The 22,476-nt window shown below is 45.0% G+C and overlaps 1 protein-coding gene across 1 annotated transcript; it reads right to left on the bottom strand.

Moving 5' to 3' along the window:
- Positions 1-2,626: 2,626 nt before the first annotated feature.
- On the bottom strand, positions 2,627-21,405 carry C6H20orf85 (chromosome 6 C20orf85 homolog). Its single transcript, XM_033151033.1, has 4 exons — positions 21,342-21,405; positions 17,787-17,868; positions 13,131-13,229; positions 2,627-2,970 (listed from the first exon to the last, which is right to left on the bottom strand). Exons 1-4 carry the CDS (start codon positions 21,386-21,388, stop codon positions 2,815-2,817), a joined length of 384 nt encoding a protein of 127 aa, XP_033006924.1. The 5' UTR covers positions 21,389-21,405; the 3' UTR covers positions 2,627-2,814.
- Positions 21,406-22,476: the final 1,071 nt, after the last annotated feature.

Below are 22,476 nucleotides of genomic sequence, written 5' to 3'. Positions count from 1 at the left end.
TGGAATTGTATTGGCTTTGCAAAACCAAAAACTGAATATTGTGTAAAAAATAAAAAAATAAAAAAATCCTTCCAGTAGCACCTTAGAGACCAAAAAATCCTTCCAGTAGCACTTTAGAGACCAACTTTTTAATTTGATTTGACTATGGCAGACCAACACGGCTACCTACCTGTAACTGAATATTGTGTATTACTTATTTGTTGCCTCTGTATCCCACCTTTTCCTCCAAGGAGATCAAGGTTCCCTGCTCCTCATTTTATCCACACAACAACCCTGAGAGGTAGGGTAGGCTGAGAGAAGGTGACTGGCCCAAGGTCACCCAGTGAGCTTCATGGCTGAGTGGGGATTTGAAGCCTGCCTCTACCTTGTCAAGAAAGCCTGCCCCAAGACCTAGGTCAATGTTACCTCATTGTTACTCTGAACCCAGGGCCAAACTGATTCTTCAAGGTAGTAAGCTTCCGCCACTCCCGTTTCTGTCCACCCAACCTGAACCAGGAAATTCTCAGGGTACATATACAGTGGTACCTCGAGTTAAGAACTTAATTTGTTCTGGAGGTCCGTTCTTAACCTGAAACTGTTCTTAACCTGAGGTACCACTTTAGCTAATGGGGCCTGCCGCTGTTCCGCCACCGCACGATTTCTGTTCTCATCCTGAAGCAAAGTTCTTAACCCAAGGTACTATTTCTGGGTTAGCGGAATCTGTAACCTGAAGCATCTGTAACCTGAAGCATCTGTAACCCGAGGTACCACTGTAAATGTATCTAGAAGATCCATAGAAAATAAGTAGCCCCTAGTTAACAGACAAGATTAAACTGAATAGCAAAATTCTCCTGCCATTGATGTTGGCACCAGAAGCCCCCTTGATTTGACTCCTGAATCTATCCCTATGATAGATATAGGAAATCACAATGTAGGAACGGAGTCTTTAGTGTGGAGGCACCGAACCTTTGCAATTCCATCCCCTTGAGTATTAGACAATTGCTGCCTCTGCTGTCTTTTCAGTGGCTATTGTAGATCTTTCTTTCAACAAGGTTTTCTAGCCGAGATACTTGTTTTTAATTGACAGACTTTTTTTTTTTGCACAACTATGTTGCGTCTGCAGGGTTCAAATTTATGGGTGTGGCTGGCTATGCCATTGACCTGACCTTTCATAGGTTAGTTGTATGATGCTGTCATACTGCATAAATTGTGTTACTAGCTACACGGTGTCAGCACTGGGAGGCAGAGGGAGGGTCCCTTCTAACTGGCCAAAATGTTTTTGACCAAAATGTAACTTCGGGAACGTGGGTAGCCTTCCAAAGTTCTACCACAAAAATCTCCGCTGCATCCAATAAATATAGGATCATGTCTGATTGTTAACATATTATTCCCATTTTTCCTGAAGTAATGTTTAGCTCGCGTGCGGGGGGGAGGGGGAGAGCTGGTTTTCTGCGAGTGTTTTCATTCTTTGAGGGTTCTCTCCAAAGGCTCTGAATCATTTCTCAGTTATTCGGAAAGAATGTTGAGAAGGTCAGTTTGTTTTCGAGGGGTGCAGAACAAGATATTCAAATAAAGCGTTTGCAGGCAGGAAGAGGGAAATGGTTCGCTGCAACTTTTCTAGAAGGCACAAGTCACCAGCAACTGACCCCGACTCTGCTGCCACCGTGCAGGAGATTTTCTGCTGGGCTGATAATGCAATAATAACAGCCACAAGGAACCTTGGGATTATTGAGAAGGTGCTGCAGAAACAATTCGTAACTTGCTCGGTGAGAAGCATGGCTCAGTTTCTGTGTGTGCTTGGTCACGTGAGCAAGCTGAATGGAACAGGGGCAAGGCTCCTTCTGCCCCCCAGCTCTACCCCTGCCTTGCTACAGTATTTTGCAGGCGCAATTTGAGTGCATACCACAAATTTAGGGGCTCATCCACTTACCCTGCTGCTTTCCACAGTGAAAACCCACCATGGGAGCAAATGTCAATTGGGTTTTCTCTGGATTGACATGTGCTCTGATTTAGTGGTAAAAAGTGGGTTTCCAGGAGAAAGCAGCAGGGCAAAGGCAAAACTGCTGGGACCATGCCTAGACGGAATGGGACCAGTGAGGAACCACTCGGACCCATGCTTTCTAGGCACGGGGCAAAGAGGAAGTGTGCACAGTTTTTGCAGTTAAAGTGGATTAAAGTTCTCTGTTGCTCTAGTGCAACAAATCCACTTAAATGGGGTGGGGGGGGGGAGGAATGACTTTCTGCAGTTAGAAAAGTGGAAAGGAAATGCACTGAAAAGCTGGATGAATTAATAATTCCTAGGAAGACACAGAACACTCCACAAGCAAATCAGGATGAATGTAGAATGAGTGCTCAGCCTCCCTGCAAACAAATTGAAACAGGTGCTCAATAAGGACCTAAAGGTTGAACCAACGTGTAAGTTTTGAGCAAAGAAATCGGGATGAATTCTGAATAAACAGGATGGCTGAGCCAGGAATTACTCTTTGTTCTCAGAAGAAGACAATCAATTCTATTAGACTATTTTGAGATCCTAGATGCTTCTTCTTCTTCTTCTTCTTCTTCTTCTTCTTCTTCTTCTTCTTCTTCTTCTTCTTCTTCTTCCCAAAGAACCACCTGGGTTACAAATAAGCCCCAAAGAGCACTTGCCTGTTGTATACTGCTGATTTTAATAAAACACCCCTAAGCCATGCATAACCTCATCGTTAACCTTCTCTTAAAAGTACTGCTGAAATGGTAGACAAACACATTCTTAATACGTATGTTCTCCTACCCAGAAGGAACCTCTGAAAAGCTGGTGGAAATAAAAGTGAGGGAAGTTGACAGAGCTGGACGAAGTCAGTCGGTTGGTTCATTTGGCCACTGCACGTCTTTGTAAAAGGCACCTTTGGTGCTTATGATCTTAGAGTAACGTTCAAGTCCCAGACCTGGAACCGTGGATCTCCAGCCTATGAAGCCTTGTGTCGTCTGAGGGACAGGAGGAGATGGGTGAATCTGAAATGGACGAGCATGCAATTTATTTAGTAGACCCCATATCTCTATCTCTATCTCTATCTCTATCTCTATCTCTATCTCTATCTCTATCTCTATCTCTATCTCTGTCTCTGTCTCTGTCTCTGTCTCTCTCTATCTCTATTTCTATCTCTATCTCTCTATATCTACATCTACATCTACATCTGTCCCACCTTTCCTTTTTTATATAAATATTTTTATTAGGTTTTAAAGAGTATAAGCAAATAACAAAATCAATTAAGAATCCATATAAAGAGATTTCTCTGAATCTCCAGACTTCCCCCCATCCCCTCCATGGGTCCTAGTGACAATGTTTATAACTGCGTATCAGTTCGTTATCCAATTTTTTTTATCCATCTGAATTGTCCATAGTTTTTGTTACTTTCCAAGTGCAGTCAAAATCCTGCTAATGGTTTCATATGTTTACAATGGTCTCCTAAATAAATTATAAATTTATCCAATTCTTTTTTTTTTTAAAGTTCTTGTCCTCTTGGTTTCTGAGCTCCCCAGTTAATTGTGCCATTACTGCTTAGTCCATCAACTTGGTTTGCCATTCTTCCCTGGTCGGAATTGTTTCTTCCCTCCATCTCTCTGGGTATATATCCCAGCTTTCTGCACTACAAACCAAACTAAAGGCAGTTTCTGAGTGATGATAGGAAGCACTACAAAATTCAAACACTAGGAGAAATTTGATGCTGCACTTGGGGAAATCATTCCATCAGTGTAAGTATATCCACTTGTCATATGGAATGATTCCCTCCTCACCTCTCCCTGCGTGCTGTTCTGGGTGTCTTCCCAATCCCCCCCCCCCCAAAAAAAAACCAACTGAGGGTGAGTGAGGCTGCACGAGGAGAGGGGGAAGCCTTCTTGGGCTAGTGTAAGCCCTTGTGGGACCTGTTAGCTAAATCCAGCCCTATAAAACCAAACAAACTATGGCGAAACTAATGCATCGGTTTCTTAACTGCCTTTTCCATATGGTCCCAAGGGCAGGTTATGGACATAGATGCAACAGCCTGGCGCGGGGGGAAGTATCATCCCACACCAAAGAAGGCCTGCCACAATCAAATTTTCTGAAGAGCGTTCTTAAAAGCAAAGGAGGCCAGATCAATATCTCTTGGGAGGAGTTTCCAGAGTTTAGAAGGCATAGGCAAACTCAGCCCTCCAGATGTTTTGGGACTACAACTCCCATGATCCTTAGCTAACAGGACCAGTGGTCAGGGATGATGGGAATTGTAGTCCCAAAACATCTGGAGGGCCGAGTTTGCCTATGCCTGGTTTAGAAACACAATGGTGAAGGCTCTCTGTAGCGGTATACACGCAACATTATATTCTACATTCACTGCGCACTGAGGCTTTTGCTACCTAGACTGTAATGTTACTGGTTTAACCAACTCAGATGCTTTTAAAAGAGGGTTAGACAAATTCATGGAGGAGAAGACTGTTGATGGCTACTAGGCAAGATGGCTTTGCTCTGCCTCCAGCAATGCTTCTGAATTCAAGTTGCTGGAAACCATGGAAGGGGAGAGGGCCCTTGGGCTCAAGTGTGCTGCTTGCAGACTTCCCACAGGCGTCTGGCTGGCTACTGTGAGAACAGGATGCTGGACTAGATGAGCCACTGGCCTGATCCAGGGGGCTCTTCTTACATTCTTAATGATTAACAGGTAAGTGGAACCGAAGAGTAAATAGTTTTATTAAAGCTCTAGGCACAACAGGTCTTCCCTCACATAACCTGGACCTACTGCACATCTTATGCACCTGAAAAGCACTTTTTCACCAACTCGTTTCATTCTGAACACAAAAGCTCAGCACAGACTGATTCTGCATTCTTCCCCAGTGTGTCCATTTGAAAAGGGATGGAGATGGCCCCAACAATGAGGCCTGTGTCCACACCTGCCCAGTGCCATTGTAGGTGGGCATAGACCAAGATCACATTTACTGCTTCATTCGTTCAGGGAGGGAAAGTGTGGACAAACTAATCGAGGGAAGGGTTCTCAAATGCTTACCACCAGTGGCGGAGGAAGAGGAGTGTGGGGGGAGCGCACCGCCCCCGGCAGCATGATACCGGTGGGGTGCCATTGTGGCTGCTCCCCCGTCCACACTGTGCGCCACGCCCTCAGGATGCACGCCACACTCCCAGGATGTGCACCACGCCCCCAGGATGCACACCAGCCCCACCCCCACCTGCTCTCCGCCCCCTGGTGCCGGAGCATGAAGCTCCACCACTGCTTACCACGTCCACCTTTGTGGATGGGAGGCTCTGAAGTCTCACTGGACTGAAAGCAGCAGGTTGAGGATGTGCATTGTGCATGCACAATTCTGTATTGAGAAAAATGACTTATTTGTGCTACAAATGGGTAAGTGTGTCCACAGCCTCTCGTCCCCCATTCTTGTCCCTGCCAACCACACCTCTGTTGGCAAAGGGACATGGATGAGGTCAGGACTTGAGTACAAATCTCACACCACATATTTGTGTAGAACTCTGTCTACTTTTTGGTCCTTACCCCAACTACAGTGAACTCATTCTCCAAGTGTGGATTTTTCTGCAGCCAAAATGGCGGCTGCTCTCACACAAGATGGTGGGCATCGGCAGGTAGGGAATCTTAAGGTTTGCATTCTTACATATATATATATATATATATATATATATATATATATATATATATATATATATATATATATATATATATATATATATATATATATATATATATATAATGGAGGTGGTGGGGGAGGAAATCTCAAGGGAGGGACTATCCACAGAACAGCCCAAGGAAGGTTTGAGCATGTTCAGTGGTTGCAAAAGTCAGATGGATTGCTGAGATGAAGAAAACCAGAAAGCCAGGGGGGAGATGGAATGAGCGTTCCCCACATCAAAACGGGGTGCGCATATTGCGGGGTTGCGAGGGGTCCCTTTGGATCACGGAGGCAGCTCCTGGCAGTTGGATTGGCTTCACCTTCCCAGGTTGGGATACCTGTGGACTCCACCTATGCTAGCAGCCGCCCAATCCCGGCTGGGAGGTGTTGCCAAAGGGGGATTGGCCAGGTAGAGGAAGGGATTATGCACTACACACAATAGATTTTGAGTCATACCTGGGAAGCAGCCGTTGGAATCAGAGCTTCCCCACCCCCCACTCCCTCAACTGATGCTTACTTTGCAGGTTTAACCACCTTTTTCCACAGCCACACAGGCACGCAGGCGCTGCTATGACAAGGTCGCTGTTGAAGGGCCGGAAAGGAATTTTCCTGCATTGGCAGGTTTCGCCTTTCCCGTAGCAATTCGTCACAACTTTGGCGGTTGCAGGCCTTGGGCGGAATCCTTTAGTCATTTACAGGATTGGGGGGGCGTGGGGCGGTGACCCCAGCCCCCATTGTGGCGGCGATAACAGGGTTCCCGTTAAAGGGGTCTCAGGGGGAGGCATTGACCAAACGCCCAGGGTCGTCAATGCCCTCCCCTTCCAGCGGCAGCGAACATAGGGGGGTGGGCTATCTGCTTGAACATATGTTCTCCAGACTAGCCCACTTCCCAATCATGCTGGATAACCCTGAAGGTACCCAGAACCCCGGCTGGGGGGCTGGGAAGGATAAACGCCCAATGCCTGAGCCAAGGTCTTCCTACATCTGAAATATTAATAAAGTTGTGGCCAATTTAATCCCATAGAACGTTGTCACGAGTCTTTATTTCCCTCAGGGGCTGCCCCGGGGTGCGGGGGGACTTCGCCTGACCGCGCAATGAAATTCAGCTACCTGAAAGAAGACCCAGCTGGCTCTCTGGAACCCAAAATAGAAGCACCCCATGGTGCAAATTTTTGCTGCAGTTCCTACTAGTTTATACTCAAAACAAACTGTTTCACATAAATAAAAGAATAGCCTACTGACATCCCCCGAAGATTTAAATAAAAGTCCCTACAAAGCAGCTGAGACTATATTTCTGACAACGATGGAATTTAATTCTGCAAAGTGCTGAATTAATTGGAAGAGTGTTTAGTTTAATGCCACTTTTACAGAAGACACTTAAATCAATATGGATTTCCCATGTCTGCCTGCCTTATGCACACGTTAACACTTAAATGTTCTTGTGCTCTTTGGAATATACCATTGCAACTGTTTTCTTCTGCAAGATTAAAAGACTGGATACAGGGGTTTAGGGGGTGGGGGGAGTTAGGGAATGTGCAACCACCTCCGGATGATTCATATTTAATTGCTAACATTTCTAGGGGGACCACCATTAGAGTTAACTATGGCTCTTTCACACGGTATATGCTACATTAGGCAAAATCACAACTCCAAGTTCAAATACTCCCCGTGTGAGGAACAAAAAGGCCTCCTCAGTGCCACTTGTGAGAAGACGACACTTGGAAGCCACACACTTGCTGAGGAAGAGTATGTCCCACTGAGGACGGCAGCTGTTTTAAGGAATGCCAAGATGAAAAAAGTTTCTTTTGTAAGAGCGTGAAATGAAACGGTGGCCCCCTGATACAGAAATCTCACAAGCACAATATAATGCCTTCTCTTCAAGTCCAAACAAATACTAGATGGGTTTTTTTTACCCATTAACCCTTTGGAAATCTGTTTGTACAAGTCAGTTGACCCTCACGGGGATCAGAACAAGTGCTTAAAGAAGTAGAGAAACAGGGATGTGTTTAACCCTAAAAGTAAATATTTAACTAGTCTATGTATATATGAATAGGTAATGTATAACCCGCTCTTCATGAAGATCAATCCCATAAATATATGTAATACGTAAAAATATAACAATATGAAAAAGACCACACCAACAATAAATCAAATTTATATCACAGCACTATGAAGACTAACCTTTCAAAGGTTAAAACATTCTTCCTGACTCTTCAGGACAGCTGTTAACATTTATGTGGAAGCAAGAAGATAGTGGCTGCATCCGCACATTGTGGTAAGCCATGGTTAATTATTTACTGCGAAGAATGGCTTTGTGCCTCCCCCAGCATGTGCAACAAACCGCAAACATTGGCTTAGTGTGATGTATGAACCTGGGATTATGGTTTCTCCCTGGACAAACTACACCAGAAGCTAAGAAAATAATATAATACGCACACAAATAGCCTAGCTGAAACAGGTCAGTGGCCCATCTAGTCCAGCATCCTGTTCTTACAGTGGTCAACCAGATGCCCATAGAAAGCCCACAAGCAGGATCTCAGCACAGCAACACTGTTCTCTCCTAGGAATTCCAGCAAGTGCCTCCAACCACGGAGAAGGAGTAAAGCTAGGCTTGTTCTTCTATATGCTTGGCTATTTTATCTTTAACAATACTTTTCACCAATTTTCCCTGGGCAGATGACAAACCAAGTGGCCTGAAATTCCCAGGATCCCCTTTCAAACATTGGTGTTACATTGGCCACTTTCCTGTCCTCAAGTATGGAGGCTGGTTTTGGAGACAAGTCACATAATATATATATATTTTAAAAAGACCAGCAACTTCACATTTGAGGTCTTCAACAACTCTTGGGTGGAGGCCATTCAGACTCGGCAATTTGTGAATTTATATTTTGTCTACCTGTATTAGGTCTAGAGCAGGGGTCGGCAAGGTTTACCTCACCTGGGCCGGTTCACTCCAGTGGAGATCCCTCTGTGGACCGGATTGAGCATGCGCGCAAGCACGCATGTCTGCGATTTTTGGCATCTGCATCTGCACAGATGCAATTTTCGGCATTTGTGTATGCGCAGACACAATTTACGGCACTGTGGAAGTGAGTCCCTGCACTCTGCCAGTTTAGCGCAGTGCACAGGGACTCACTGAGCGGGAGGCTTGGTTCGTGGGCAGCTCGTGGGCCAGGTAACCGACCCCCATGGGCCGCTTGTGGCCCATGGGCCTTAAGGTTGCCTACCCCTGGTCTAGAGCATCCTCTTTCACCATCACTACCCGCCTCAGTTCCTCAGACTCCTGCCCTGCGAAAGTTAGTTTAGGCACAGAGATATGCACTTCAATGCTCTCCAACATTCCACTGCTGAAAATTGGGGTGCGTGTTCTGCGTTCTTACGTGAACGACTTGCACATGTGTCTCCGGGTGCCGTGCTCTCGTGGGAGCTAGCTGAGTCACATGCTAACACAACATTACTGCAAGCGCCCACAAGTGCTGGCTCATCCTTCTCCCCGAGCGCAGCATTGGTGGTGCTGGAGGGGGGAAATAGGACATTCTAGGATCAAATCCTAGGACATTCTAGGATCAAATCCATTCTAGGATGGAGGGCACAAGGAGAAGGGGACGACAGAGGATGAGATGGTTGGACAGTGTTCTCGAAGCTAGTAACATGAGTTTGGCCAAACTGCGGGAGGCAGTGAAGGATAGGCGTGCCTGGCATGCTCTGGTCCATGGGGTCACGAAGAGTCGGACACGACTGAACGACTGAACAACAACAACAAGGATCAAATCAGAAGCTGGGATAGCTTCTGTAGTTTCAGGATGTCCTGGGAAATCATGACACTTGAAGGATATGCTGTGAAGACAGATGCAAATAATTCACCCAACTTCTCTGCAGTCTCCTTATCCTTTTTGACTCCCTTGCAATCCAAGACCAGCAACAAAATAGTCTTTGAAAACATTTGTAGCAGGAAACAGGCTACAGGGGTTCAAATCTGTGTGTGCATACGCAGAGGGATGTCTCTGCGTGTGCATACGCAGAAGACATGCAGCCCTCCAAGGGTTGGCTAACCATCAATGTACCCCTTGGGCTAAAAAAGATGATCCACCTCTGTATTAAACACACATTATGTACACTGGGCTGGAGGAGGGGAAGAGTTTTCAAAAATGCAAGAAATATTAGTGACCAGGTTTGTTTGTTTTTTGCAGAAAGAAACATCAATTGCTTTCAATCTGTAATAAATAAAAAATTGTCCAGTAGCACGTTAGAGACCAACTAAGTTTGTTCTGGGTATCAGCTTCTGTGTGCATGCACACTTTTTCAGCTTATACCCAGAACAAACTTAGTTGGTCTCTAACGTGCTACCGGACAATTTTTTATTTACTTTGACTTCATCAGACCAACATGGCTACCTACCTGAATCTTTCAATCTGTAGTTGCTATAAATGAACCTGGTTAATAAGGAACTAATCTAGCTAGGGGAGGGGAGGGAAGAGACTGAAGCACAGTATCAGCCTTGGCTTCTGCACTTGCTTTGACTCAACCACCACCACAAGGCGCATTAAAAGGGCCCTCCATATATCCCTTTAACATCTGGGGGCTTATCCAGTGGAGAAATGCACAGCGAGAAAGCAATGTTTCTATTTCTGTTCTGTTGCCAGAGCCCTTTTACTTTGTTCCTCAGCCAAGACTGGGAAACATTTGTGATATCTAGGCAGAGGACATCCTTTGAACGACTGCCTCTTTTTTCTTTCCTTTCTTTCACGGCCATACGCACCACCCACAGAGCCAAACAAAGGAGGCAATTATATCCTCCTGCTTCCATGCTGCATGACAGACACACAGAGGCAGTGGGAAGAGGGTCAATGATTCCTTGCCCAACCCATTGGGAATAACAGCTAAGACAGCTCCCCTTTTCCGGGAGGGGGGGGGCTGCATTGCAGGAGGAGTTCCGGGACCTCAGTTACCCGGCAGTGGGCTGCCCATGTCACTAGGAAGCCCAGCCGCGTCACGCCCCCCCCCACTGACCAATCGGGTTAGCCAGGGGGAGTGGCCACTTGCCGTTTAAACCACGGCACGGCTGGGGGGCGGGCGGGCAGGCTCCTTTAGTTTACTTTGGCAGATCTCCCAACCCACCCACCCACCCTCTTTCTTGCGTTGCTTGACTATGGCCTTGTTATGACTAATGTCAGTCACCTGGTTGTTGGGGCCGGGTAGGAATTTTTCCACTTGGCAATTTGGCACCAGCCATTTGGTTTTCACCTACCTAGTAGCAATCGTCACAATAGGCATTGGGTAAGCCTTGTTATGGGAGGGGAGGTTGTTGCCTCCGCCTGCCCCTCCACACTAAGGGTATCCCATTAAAGGGATCCGAGGGTGTGGTTCCTTTCCGAAGCCTGGGCGTGGTCTAGGGCCATGCCACAACCCCATTGGTGACCCTGGGGCAGCTCTCACTTGATGTATATCGTAGGGCTCCCCCTATCAGTGGTTGACCCTTTCAAGACTTTCTGCACACAGGCAGGAGTCAGGATATAGTCTTGCTTCATCCAATTGCCTAAGCCAAAACCGTTCACACCTGTAACCAAAAAAGTTGTGGCCTAATTTATCCCATTAACCCAACATATTCGCGTCTGTGTGTTTATTTCTGAGGGAACTGCGGGGCCTGGGGCCTCACCATGCAAGTAGTTTTTCATTTTCAAGTGAGAGAGCAAACTGGAACTTCAAGCCCCAGGTGTTTAAATGCTTGTTTGCTTGTTAGCTTATTGATTGATTGATTGATTGCCTTTGTATCCCTCTTTTCCTCCAAAGTGCCCAAACAAGGCTCCATATTTCATCCTCACAACCACTCTGTGAGAGAAGTTAGGCTGAGAGGCAGCAATTGGCCCAAGGTCCCCTCAGCAGGCTTCATAGCTGAGTGGGGATCTGAACCCTGACCTCCCTGGTCCTAATCAGACACTAGCTACTTACACCAGAACTGGTTCTCCTCCACATGGTCACCAACTAACTTTTCTCTTGACGGGCAAGCCATGACTTGAAAGTAGCACACAGGCCAGGCTTAGTTCCCGACTTCCATATCTGACAGGCCCACAGTTCAGAGGTGCTGTAAAGCAGTGTGCTTACGGAGCAAAACAGGTTACATATAGAAACTTCCTGCACCACTGACTCAGCACTCTTTCAAGTTTGAGTCCTCGGACATTGTTGGGCTACGTTTCCAATCATCCTCAGCCAGCTTAGCCAATGGCCAGCAATGGTGCCCTACACCTGCAGATCCAAGATTGAAGAACACTGGGCTGGATGATTTAGCCAGCTGTACACATTTCTCTTGTCCTGTGAACGATGCAGTCATGAAGATGGAGATCACCAACCCATTCATCTACTATAGTACAGCCGATTTAATTAACAACTGGGGCTTCACAAACATATATGTAGCACATGGGGGCTTGGACATTACAAAGGGCATTGCATACAGACCCAAAGAGATGCCACGTTAATGTGTAGACTCTCTCACAACATCTAAATTATTATTTTTCACTTGCCAATCCAAATTCCTTTACCCAAACTAATTTTGTAGGAAGCTTACAGAGACTACGTAAAACTGGTCCACGTCAAGATTCTAAGACCTCCAGTTTGTTACCCTTGCCCCAGAATAATGTACCACCCGGATTCCCCTGCTACTGAAAGGGTCTAGCTTTTATTAGAAAACTGTAAGTATGTCTTCTCAAGATCATAAATCTTATGTGGTTGGCCTGATATCTGTATGGAAAGGCGGGGCTTTCAAAGTTTAAACATCTCTCATGAATGTGGTTTTTGTGTGCTCCTGGAACATAAGATAATTCTGTATTTTGATCTGTGCATTGAACACCTGCAGAGATGAGATAACTAACCTGATATATAACTTTCCTGTCCTGCAGCAGGGCCACCGTATTGCAAGACAACGAAACATTTGCTCAGCAGAACATCCAAAGAAGACTTCCTGTCTTAACTCATCCTTTCAAAGTAGCCCTCAGGATTCCAGCACCATTTACTCTCAACTTTATCGAAAGACCAGCCATTGTAGAAGGCAAAGGCAAAGGACCCCTGGACAGTTAAGTCCAGTCATAGGCGACTCTGGGGTTGCGGCGCTCATCTCGCTTTCAGGCCAAGGGAGCCGGCATTTGTCCACAGACAGCTTTCCGTGTCATGTGGCCAGCATGACTAAACCACTTCTGGTGCAATGGGACACTATGACGGAAGCCAAAGTGCATGGAAATGCCGTTTACCTTCCCGCAACAGTGGTACCTATTTATCTACTTGCACTGGCGTGCTTTTGAACTGGGGATTCGGGGATTCAAACCGCTGACCTTCTGATTGGCAAGCCCAAGAGACTCAGTGGTTTAGACCACAGCGCCACCTGCATCCCAAGTCATTGTAGAACATCTGATGAGGAACGTTCAAGGCTATCTACCACCACAGGTATTTTTTCTTTCTTTCAAAATAAATGTTTTGAAATTGTGGTGCCATTTAAGACTGTGCGACTATTGCCCAACCTTAATATATGTTTCCACCGGTGTCACAGGTCGGATTTGTAAGTGTTCTGGAAGTGGGATCTTAGGCTTGGCAGGTGGCTTCTTTTCATCTTTTAACAACTAAAAATAGAAGAAGAATGCAATGAAATAAATTGGTACTTCAGGCTGAGCGATGCATTGTGATAACATTGTAACAGCTCATATCTATCTAGATATTTATGCTGTTTCCATAATAGCAGTAGCTGATGACCTTGCACTTGACTTAAGATATAAGCCTATTTATTATGTAGCTTGGAATGCTTTTGAAATCCATTGTTCCATATGGAGAACTAATTCTCATTTTAAGGCTAGCAACTGAATCTGAAGGGCGGATAAGTGCTCTCAACTTATGGCAATCCCTTCCGAGAACAAATAATCAACAGCACTCCAGTCATTTGTTATGGACTGGAAATATCTTGTGGATTTTTTTTTTGCGAGAAAGAGAAACGGAACTTGAAATATCTGGATTTGAAGACTGAAAAAATGCTGGTTTGTAGAAGGGAGAATGGTTGGATGTTAAGGAATGAATATCACATGTAGCTGCAGGACAGAGAGCTGGAGATCCTTTTTTTTAGTTTTCTCCCCCTCTCTTTTCCTTTTCTCTCTCTTTCTCTCTCTTTAGGTTTCTCCTTTCCTTGTCTTTCCTTCCTTCTGGCTTTGTTCTCTTTTGGACTAAGTAGTCGATTGATCTCAGTACACTTTGTAGTGGGTATGCATTTTTGTAAATCTTTGAATACACACACACACACACACACACACACACACACTTACTTAAACTGTCCTCCCAACAACAAATAACTGATGAGACCTGGTCTGAACAAAGACATTGGATTCTTATCTCATTATACATGACAAAGCTATCTTTAGCCATCTCACCCCTTGCTTTTTCCTTTAGGACTAATTGCAGTAAGAACCATGAACCTTGGTAAGCTGGATGTGGTAAAAAATGAGATGGCAAGAATAAACATTGACATCATAGGCATCAGTGAACTAAAATGGACAGGAATGGGCGAATTCAGTTCGGATGACTATCATATCTACTACTGTGGGCAGGAATCCCATAAAAGAAATGGAGTGGCCCTCATAGTCAACAAGAGTGGCGAAAGCTGTACTGGGATGCAATTTCAAAAATGATAGAATGATCTCGATACGAATCCAAGCCAGACCTTTTAACATCACAGTAAAACGAATCCAAGGCAGACCTTTTAACATCACAGTTTATGCACCAACTACCAGTGCTGAAGAAACTGAAACTGATCAATTCTATGAAGACTTACAACACCTTATAGAAATGACACCAAAGAAGGATGTTCTTCTCATTATAGGGGATTGGAATGCTAAAGTAGGGAGTCAAGAGATAAAAGGAACAACTGGCAAGTTTGGCCTTGGAGTTCAAAATGAAGCAGGGCAAAGGCTAATAGAGTTCTGTCAAGAGAACAAGCTGGTCATCACAAACACTCTTTTCCAACAACACAAGAGACGACTCTACACATGGACATCACCAGATGGGCAACATCGAAATCAGATTGATTATATTCTCTGCAGCCAAAGATGGAGAAGCTCTATACACTCAGCAAAAACAAGACCTGGAGCTGACTGTGGCTCAGATCACCAGCTTCTTATAGCAAAATTCCAGCTTAAACCGAAGAAAGCAGGAAAAACCACTGGGCCAGTAAGATACAATCTAAATCAAATTCCTTATGAATACACAGTTGAAGTGAAGAACAGGTTTAAGGATTTAGATTTGGTGGATAGAGTGCCTGAAGAACTGTGGATGGAGGCTCGTAACATTATACAGGAGACAGCAACGAAAACCATCCCAATGAAAAAGAAATGCAAGAAAGCAAAGTGGCTGTCCAATGAGGCCTTACAAATAGCGGGGGAGAGAAGGCAAGCAAAATGCGAGGGAGATCGTGAAAGATACAGGAAACTGAATGCAGATTTCCAAAGAATAGCAAGGAGAGACAAGAGGGCATTTCTAAACAAGCAATGCAAAGAAATAGAGGAAAATAACAGAATGGGAAAAACCAGAGATTTGTTCAAGAAAATTGGAGATATGAAAGGAACATTTCATACAAAGATTACCACAATTAAGGACAAAAGTGGAAAGGACCTAACAGAAGCAGAAGACATCAAGAATAGGTGGCAAGAATACACAGAGGAATTATACCAGAAAGATATGGAGGTCTCATACACCCCAGGTAATGTGGTTGCTGACCTTGAGCCAGACATCCTGGAGAGTGAAGTCAAATGGGCCTTAGAAAGCCTTGCTAACAACAAGGCCAGTGGAAGTGATGATATTCCAGCTGAATTATTTAAAATTTTAAAAGATGATGCTGTTAAGGAGCTACACTCAATATGCCAGCAAGTTTGGAAAACTCAGCAGTGGCCAGAGGATTGGAGAAGATCAGTCTACATCCCAATCCCAAAGAAGGGCAGTGCCAAAGAATGCTCCAACTTCCGCACAATTGCACTCATTTCACACGCTAGAAAGGTTATGCTTAAAATTCTACAAGGCAGGCTTAAGCAGTATGTGGACCAAGAAATCCCAGAAGTGCAAGCTGGATTTCGAAGGGGCAGAGGAACCAGAGACCAAATTGCAAACATGCGCCGGATTATGCAGAAAGCTAGAGAGTTCCAGAAAAACATCTACTTCTGTTTCATTGACTACGCAAAAGCATTTGACTGTGTCGACCACAGCAAACTATGGCAAGTTCTTAAAGAAATGGGAGTGCCGGATCACCTCATCTGCCTCCTGAGAAATCTCTATGTGGGACAAGAAGCTACAGTTAGAACTGGATATGGAACAACTGATTGGTTCAAAATTGGGAAAGGAGTACGACAAGGCTGTATATTGTCTCCCTGCTTATTTAACTTATATGCAGAATTCATCATGCGAAAGGCTGGACTGGATGAATCCCAAACCGGAATTAAGATTGCCGGAAAAAATATCAACAACCTCAGATATGCTGATGATACTACCTTGATGGCAGAAAGTGAGGAGGAATTAAAGAACCTTTTAAAGAGGCTGAAAGAGGAGAGCGCAAAATATGGTCTGAAGCTCAACATCAAAAAAACTAAGATCATGGCCACTGGTCCCATCACCTCCTGGCAAATAGAAGGGGAAGAAATGGAGGCAGTGAGAGATTTCACTTTCTTGGGTTCCATGATCACTGCAGATGGTGACAGCAGTCACGAAATTCGAAGACGCCTGCTTCTTGGGAGAAAAGCAATGACAAACCTAGACAGCATCTTAAAAAGCAAAGACATCACCTTGCCGACAAAGGTCCGTATAGTTAAAGCTATGGTTTTCCCAGTAGTAATGGACGGAAGTGAGAGCTGGACCATAAAGAAGGCTGATCGCCGAAGAATTGATGCTTTTGAATTATGGTGCTGGAGGAGACTCTTGAGAGTCCCATGGACTGCAAGAAGATCAAACCTATCCATTCTCAAAGAAATCAGCCCTGAGTGCTCACTGGAAGGGCAGATCCTGAAGTTGAGGCTCCAGTACTTTGGCCACCTCATGAGAAGAGAAGATTCCCTAGAAAAGACCCTGATGTTGGGAAAGATGGAGGGCACAAGGAGAAGGGGACGACAGAGGATGAGATGGTTGGACAGTGTTCTCGAAGCTACTAACTTGAGTTTGGCCAAACTGCGAGAGGCAGTGAAGGATAGGCGTGCCTGGCGTGCTCTGGTCCATGGGGTCACGAAGAGTCAGACATGACTGAACGACTGAACAACGAACAACAACAACAACAGTTGTGGCGTTTGCCCTTCCTAGGGAATACATATGAGCAGGAGTGAGTAAGGGGTTAAGTGGCTGACCCTAGGCTGACCAATAAACAGAGGGGGGAGGAGCTAGGGGCAGCTGAACAGAGTCAGTTAGAGTTAGAGTTAGGCAGTTGATTAAGAGCAGTTGTTCGAAGGAGTTGGGTGGTGGGTGGTTGTTGATTGTGAGGGTTGGTGGTGAGGTAGAGTGGTGAGCGTAGGATTAGGACAGGGTTGTAACCAATATCTTAAGTTGTTGAAGTTTTTAAATAAACACTTGTTATTTTGTTTGCAATTGCACCCTGACTGTGACAGTTATTACCAGGGAGGGGATCCTGGTTGGTGGCAGCGAAGCGCCGTGGTGGCACAGGGATCAATAGTCCGTTAAACGACCGGGGACCCTGTGTGATCGCCACAACAGTCATCAACAGGTTTTCCACACCCATCAGCCAATCACCCATTCCCACCACCCTTCTGAGTAATACCCCTCCTCACTCTCTCACTATATTCAAAACAAAACAAAATAAAAAATTCCTTCCAGTAGCACCTTAGAGACCAACTGAGTTTGTTCTTGGTATGAGTCTGGTGACTTCTATTTCAGTGTATCTGAAGAAGTGTGCATGCACACAAAAGCTCATACCAAGAACAAACTGGAAGGATTTTGTTTTGTTTTGTTTTGTTTTAAATAATTGATAGTTAGGGTTTCTTTCTAGGGCCATAAGGAGAGATGTAGATGTTTTTGTGAAACAAGACTGTATCCTCATGTTTCTGCAAGAAGGTGATTCTTGTTCAATGAAGTGAGATTAAGAACTGAAACAAAACTCTCCTTCATGGATAAATGTCACACACACAAAAACACAATTTTTTTACCTCTTCCACTGGTGTTAATAGAAACCCCCACCGTTCGGGCCATCTTCTTGCCGCTATGTTTTCAGTTTCAACATGATCCTTCCTGATGTAGATACAAAAAGAAATGGTTTAAAAGGCTTTACGAAACAGTCTTAATCTTATCCACACTTCTGTTTGCTTCCACTTGCCCTGTGATTTCTAGGCATGGGTCTGAGAGCTGTTTCATTTGTCCCACTGCTTTACCCAGGAAAATCTGTGGTTTTTACCATTGAATTGGAACAAACACTAATCCACAGATCAGTAAACAGCGGAGCTTCCTGGGGAAAGTGGTGGGACAAAAGAAAAACCTCTCAGATCCATGCCTAAAAAAAATCACGGGACAAATCGAAGTGTGTGTAAGCCCTTAACATAAAAAAATCCAATAGCTTCCTGCATAAGGAGATCCACTGGTAGAAATATTTTAAATGAGCCTTTAATGACATAAAAACGCCCTAAACGGCCTCGGTCCTGTATACCTGAAGGAGTGTCTCCACCCCCATTGTTCAGCCCAGACACGAGGTCCAGCTCCGAGGGCCTTCTGGCGGTTCCCTCCTTGCAGGAAGTGAGGTTACAGGGAACCAGGCAGAGGGCCTTCTCAGTAGTGGCACCCGCCCTGTGGAACGCCCTCCCGTCAGATGTCAAGAAGATAAGCCTTTAGAAGACATCTGAAGGCAGCCCTGTAGAGGGAAGTGAATAATATTTAATGTTTCATTGTGCTTTTTGTATATGTTCGAAGCCACCTAGAGTGGCTTGGGCAACCCAGTCAGATGGGCAGCATATTATTATTATTATTATTATTATTATTATTATTATTATTATTATTATTATATTAATCAGTCTCTGAAAAGCAGTGGTAGCATCACAAAAATCATCCGGGGGAGGGGTGGAGGGAAGAATATTTGTAGATGGATGAGAAAGAATAATAACAGCATGTGCTTATGACAGGAGTGCAGCAATTGAGATAGTAGGGGGGAAACTCCTTATTTGTGGTGGGGCTACTACTTGCCCTCCTGCCCTCCTTTGGCACCTTCTATATCTATCTATCTATCTATCTATCTATCTATCTATCTATCTATCTATCTATCTAAAAATAGCCAATTCCCATCACATTCTAGCATTCCCAAAAGACTGAATCTAAGAGGGAAGCTATATGGTTATTTACTTTATTTATTGAGAAATATTTATAGACCGCTGAATCAGAAAACTCTCAAATCAGTGTACATAATAAAACTATCAACAGAACACAAATAAAATCAGCAAGAAGTTCAGAAGCACAGAGCAGCGTTCAGCTAAATAGTCACACTGCACGCACCTTTCCCCATTCCCCAAATCTGCTCCAGAGACTTGGGGGGGAACCCCTAAAACTGATGGACTGTGTGAGGGGGTGAGAGAGGGGGAGATTGTTCAATTGCGCAAGGAGAAATCTGAATAATTTGCATAACACGATGCTTAAGACAGCTCAAATCTACATAACTAAATCACTTGTCTGGGTACGCTTGCCGAAATGATCATTGGTGGGTTTTGAGGAAGGGTGCAGCTAGGACCAGAGAGGAAATACAGCCCCAGTCTAATTGTGCCCCTCGGGGCACTCCTTGACTCTCCTCCATAATCCTCTCATTCATCCCCATGGAGAGAAGTAAAATATTGAACAGCAGAGAGCAAAACCTGCCCCACACTTCTAACCTTAGGTGGACACAAAGGAACACAGTGTGTTTCTCTGCTCAGAGGCAGGTTGCCAGCTGGGTCCTTGAAACGTATAAGCTTTTTTTCTCTGTGCACACTCATCTCCACCCAACAGAATGATGGATTTTGCTAGCTGAAGGAACAAGTTGGCTTATTTCACTGAGTAAGTCCTTCTCAAGGACTTTTTAAAAATAAATAAATAAATAAATAAATAAAACAACTAAACCCCGCAGCAACCCACAACTTTATTTACTCTACTGTAATTATATCAAGCCATTGTTTTGGAATAAGTGATCTCCAGATTGTAACCTTGTCCTCTTAAGCTGTTAACAGAGTGACCCATGAGGCAGTTAAGATGAAGTACTTGGAGTGAGACTACCGTTGCCTTTAATGTACTTTCACTGAGCGGTGGACTGTACCGCAGATGGAGCTTAGACTGCAGTTTTAAGAGCCTTGTTATGAAGCAATTCTGATTACCGGTATCTGTGGAATGCAACACCTTGCTCCCCTTATTCCTTGGTTCAGTTTAGGATTACATTTTAGTTTTCGCCTTTCACACCCGAGAGAACACAAACGATATTGAACAAATAGAAGGGGCTGACCGCTTAATGGCTACCACTCCTCTTGTAAGCCAGTCTATAAACACATTGATTCTATCCCTTACTCTGTTTCGCCCGTCTGTTTGTGGTAAAGGACTGGCTTCCAGACGGTTTTTAAAAAAAGAAGTAGCCTGGTTTTTATCCTTAGTTAAAATCCTTACTTAAAACAGCTCTGATCCAGCACCCATGTATTGGATTGTGGTGGTGCTATAGCCAATTGCACACAACTTTTGCATGAGCAATTTGTTTATGTTTTTGCTCTGTCAACAGGGCCATTGAAAAAAGTTTTAAAATATTCCTGAAGGAGGTAGGGTGGCAGTAGTAGCTTTGTTGTTTAAGAAACAAAACAGAAGCACAACAGACTAAATACGGTACTGTAGAAGAGAGGAAATAGGACTTTAAAAGTTCACAAAAAAGGCACACCTGAGGCGTCAGGAGTGGTCATGTCACCATGACTTAAAATACAACAGGCAACAACCAGCAGGTCCCCATTAACACTTGTGCAACCACATTCCATGTAGAAACCACAACTGCGATAAGAGACACAAGCTTGAGGCTAGGAAGGAGGAAATGTCACATTTCCTGAGCTATGAACTATTATAGGACGGCGGCGGCGGCCCTATTGTTGAGGGCATATTGGCAACACATCCCATCCCACCGTTATAACAAGAAAATGGCTCTAGTGATTGATTTAAAATTTGGCACTGCGGGGCAGAAAAGTTTGCACGATAGCTTCAGTTGCCTAGACTCTGTTTGTCTATTCCAGGGGGGACAGACAAATGTGGGGCTTCAGTCCACCACTTCGCAACTGACAACCACCCAACTCAAAGTTGCTTAGAGTGTGGGGCTGATAATGCCAAGGTTGCTGGTTCAATCCCTGAATGGGACAGCTGTATATTCCTGCATTGCAGGGGGTTGGATTAGAAGATCTTCCAACTCTCTGATTCTATGACTCCTCTCTCTCTCTCTCTCTCTCTCTCTCTCTCTCTCTCATATTACAGCAATAGACAGTGGGAGTGATGGAAGGGTCTTGCAAGGCAAACAGGTGCCTTATTATTATTTTTAGGAATGCCTATAACTGGGTCCTCTCTCTCTCTCTCTCTCTCTCTCTCTCTGTGTGTGTGTGTGTGTGTGAGCTTTCAGCATTAGGAGCTAGACATCAGAGAGGTCATCATGTTGTTGGCTATCCCGGGCAGGGGGGATGGGTGGGTGGGGGGAGAGACGGTGGGGTAAGGTGAAGAAGCAAGGACTGTACCAGATCTGGTTTTCAGCCACGAAGTTGAGTTTGCTCTTCTGCGTCATCCCAGACTAGCTCTCCCTGGCGGCTGGGCAGAGGGCGGGCGCTGCTAGCAGCCGGGCTCCCTCCAGCCAGCGGCCAGGCAGGCGAGAGAGCCACCTCCGAGCCGGAGAGAACCCCGCTTGCTGCTGCGGCCGCAGCATCGCGTTGCTAGGAGACAGCTGAGGAATGCCGCGGGAGGGGCGGAGGGAGGAGGCGCTGCATCCGCCTTCCAGGGCAGAGATGGATGGTTTGCGCGCTCGGCCACCAAACGGGGTGGATACAGGATCCCGCGGAGTGCAAGAACGCTGAATCTCACAGCCAACATTATATTGCCCAGCGCTAAGGATGCCTGGCGGTGTACCCTTCACATTATGATGATAAGCTTTGCTCTCTCTCTATATTTTCTGCAGGTGCCCACATACATGGGCATTTGTTGTTGTTCAGTCGTTCAGTCGTGTCCGACTCTTCGTGACCCCATGGACCAGAGCACGCCAGGCACGCCTATCCTTCACTGCCTCTCGCAGTTTGGCCAAACTCATGTTAGTAGCTTCGAGAACACTGTCCAACCATCTCATCCTCTGTCGTCCCCTTCTCCTTGTGCCCTCCATCTTTCCCAACATCAGGGTCTTTTCTAGGGATTCTTCTCTTCTCATGAGGTGGCCAAAGTACTGGAGCCTCAACTTCAGGATCTGTCCTTCTAGTGAGTACTCAGGGCTGATTTCTTTGAGAATGGATAGGTTTGATCTTCTTGCAGTCCATGGGACTCTCAAGAGTCTCCTCCAGCACCATAAATACATGGGCATAGCCAGGATTTATGGCAAGGGAGGGCAGGAAACCAACCTCTGTTTGGCTCTGTCTAGCAGATTCAGAATGAAATATCTCAACAGCAGTTTTAAATTATTTTCTTTTGACCTCACCCAGAAAAAACCTGTTAAAACCTTTCTACAATTTCTGCTTCTAGTTAAGTATTTCTTTTTTCTTTTTTAGTTTATTGTTTCTGTATTGTACAATGTACATAGTGTATCCCACTTAGAGAGTCTTAAAACATTGAGTGGTTTAGAAATGCTTCCCCCCCCCCCCAACCCCATATATAAATAAGTTTTCCTAATTC

This window comes from Lacerta agilis, chromosome 6 (genome assembly GCF_009819535.1).
Source record: "Lacerta agilis isolate rLacAgi1 chromosome 6, rLacAgi1.pri, whole genome shotgun sequence".
In the NCBI taxonomy this organism is placed as follows: Eukaryota; Metazoa; Chordata; class Lepidosauria; order Squamata; family Lacertidae; genus Lacerta; species Lacerta agilis.
The sequence above is the reverse complement of the archived record's forward strand: the minus strand, read 5'-3'. Positions and strand labels throughout refer to the sequence as shown.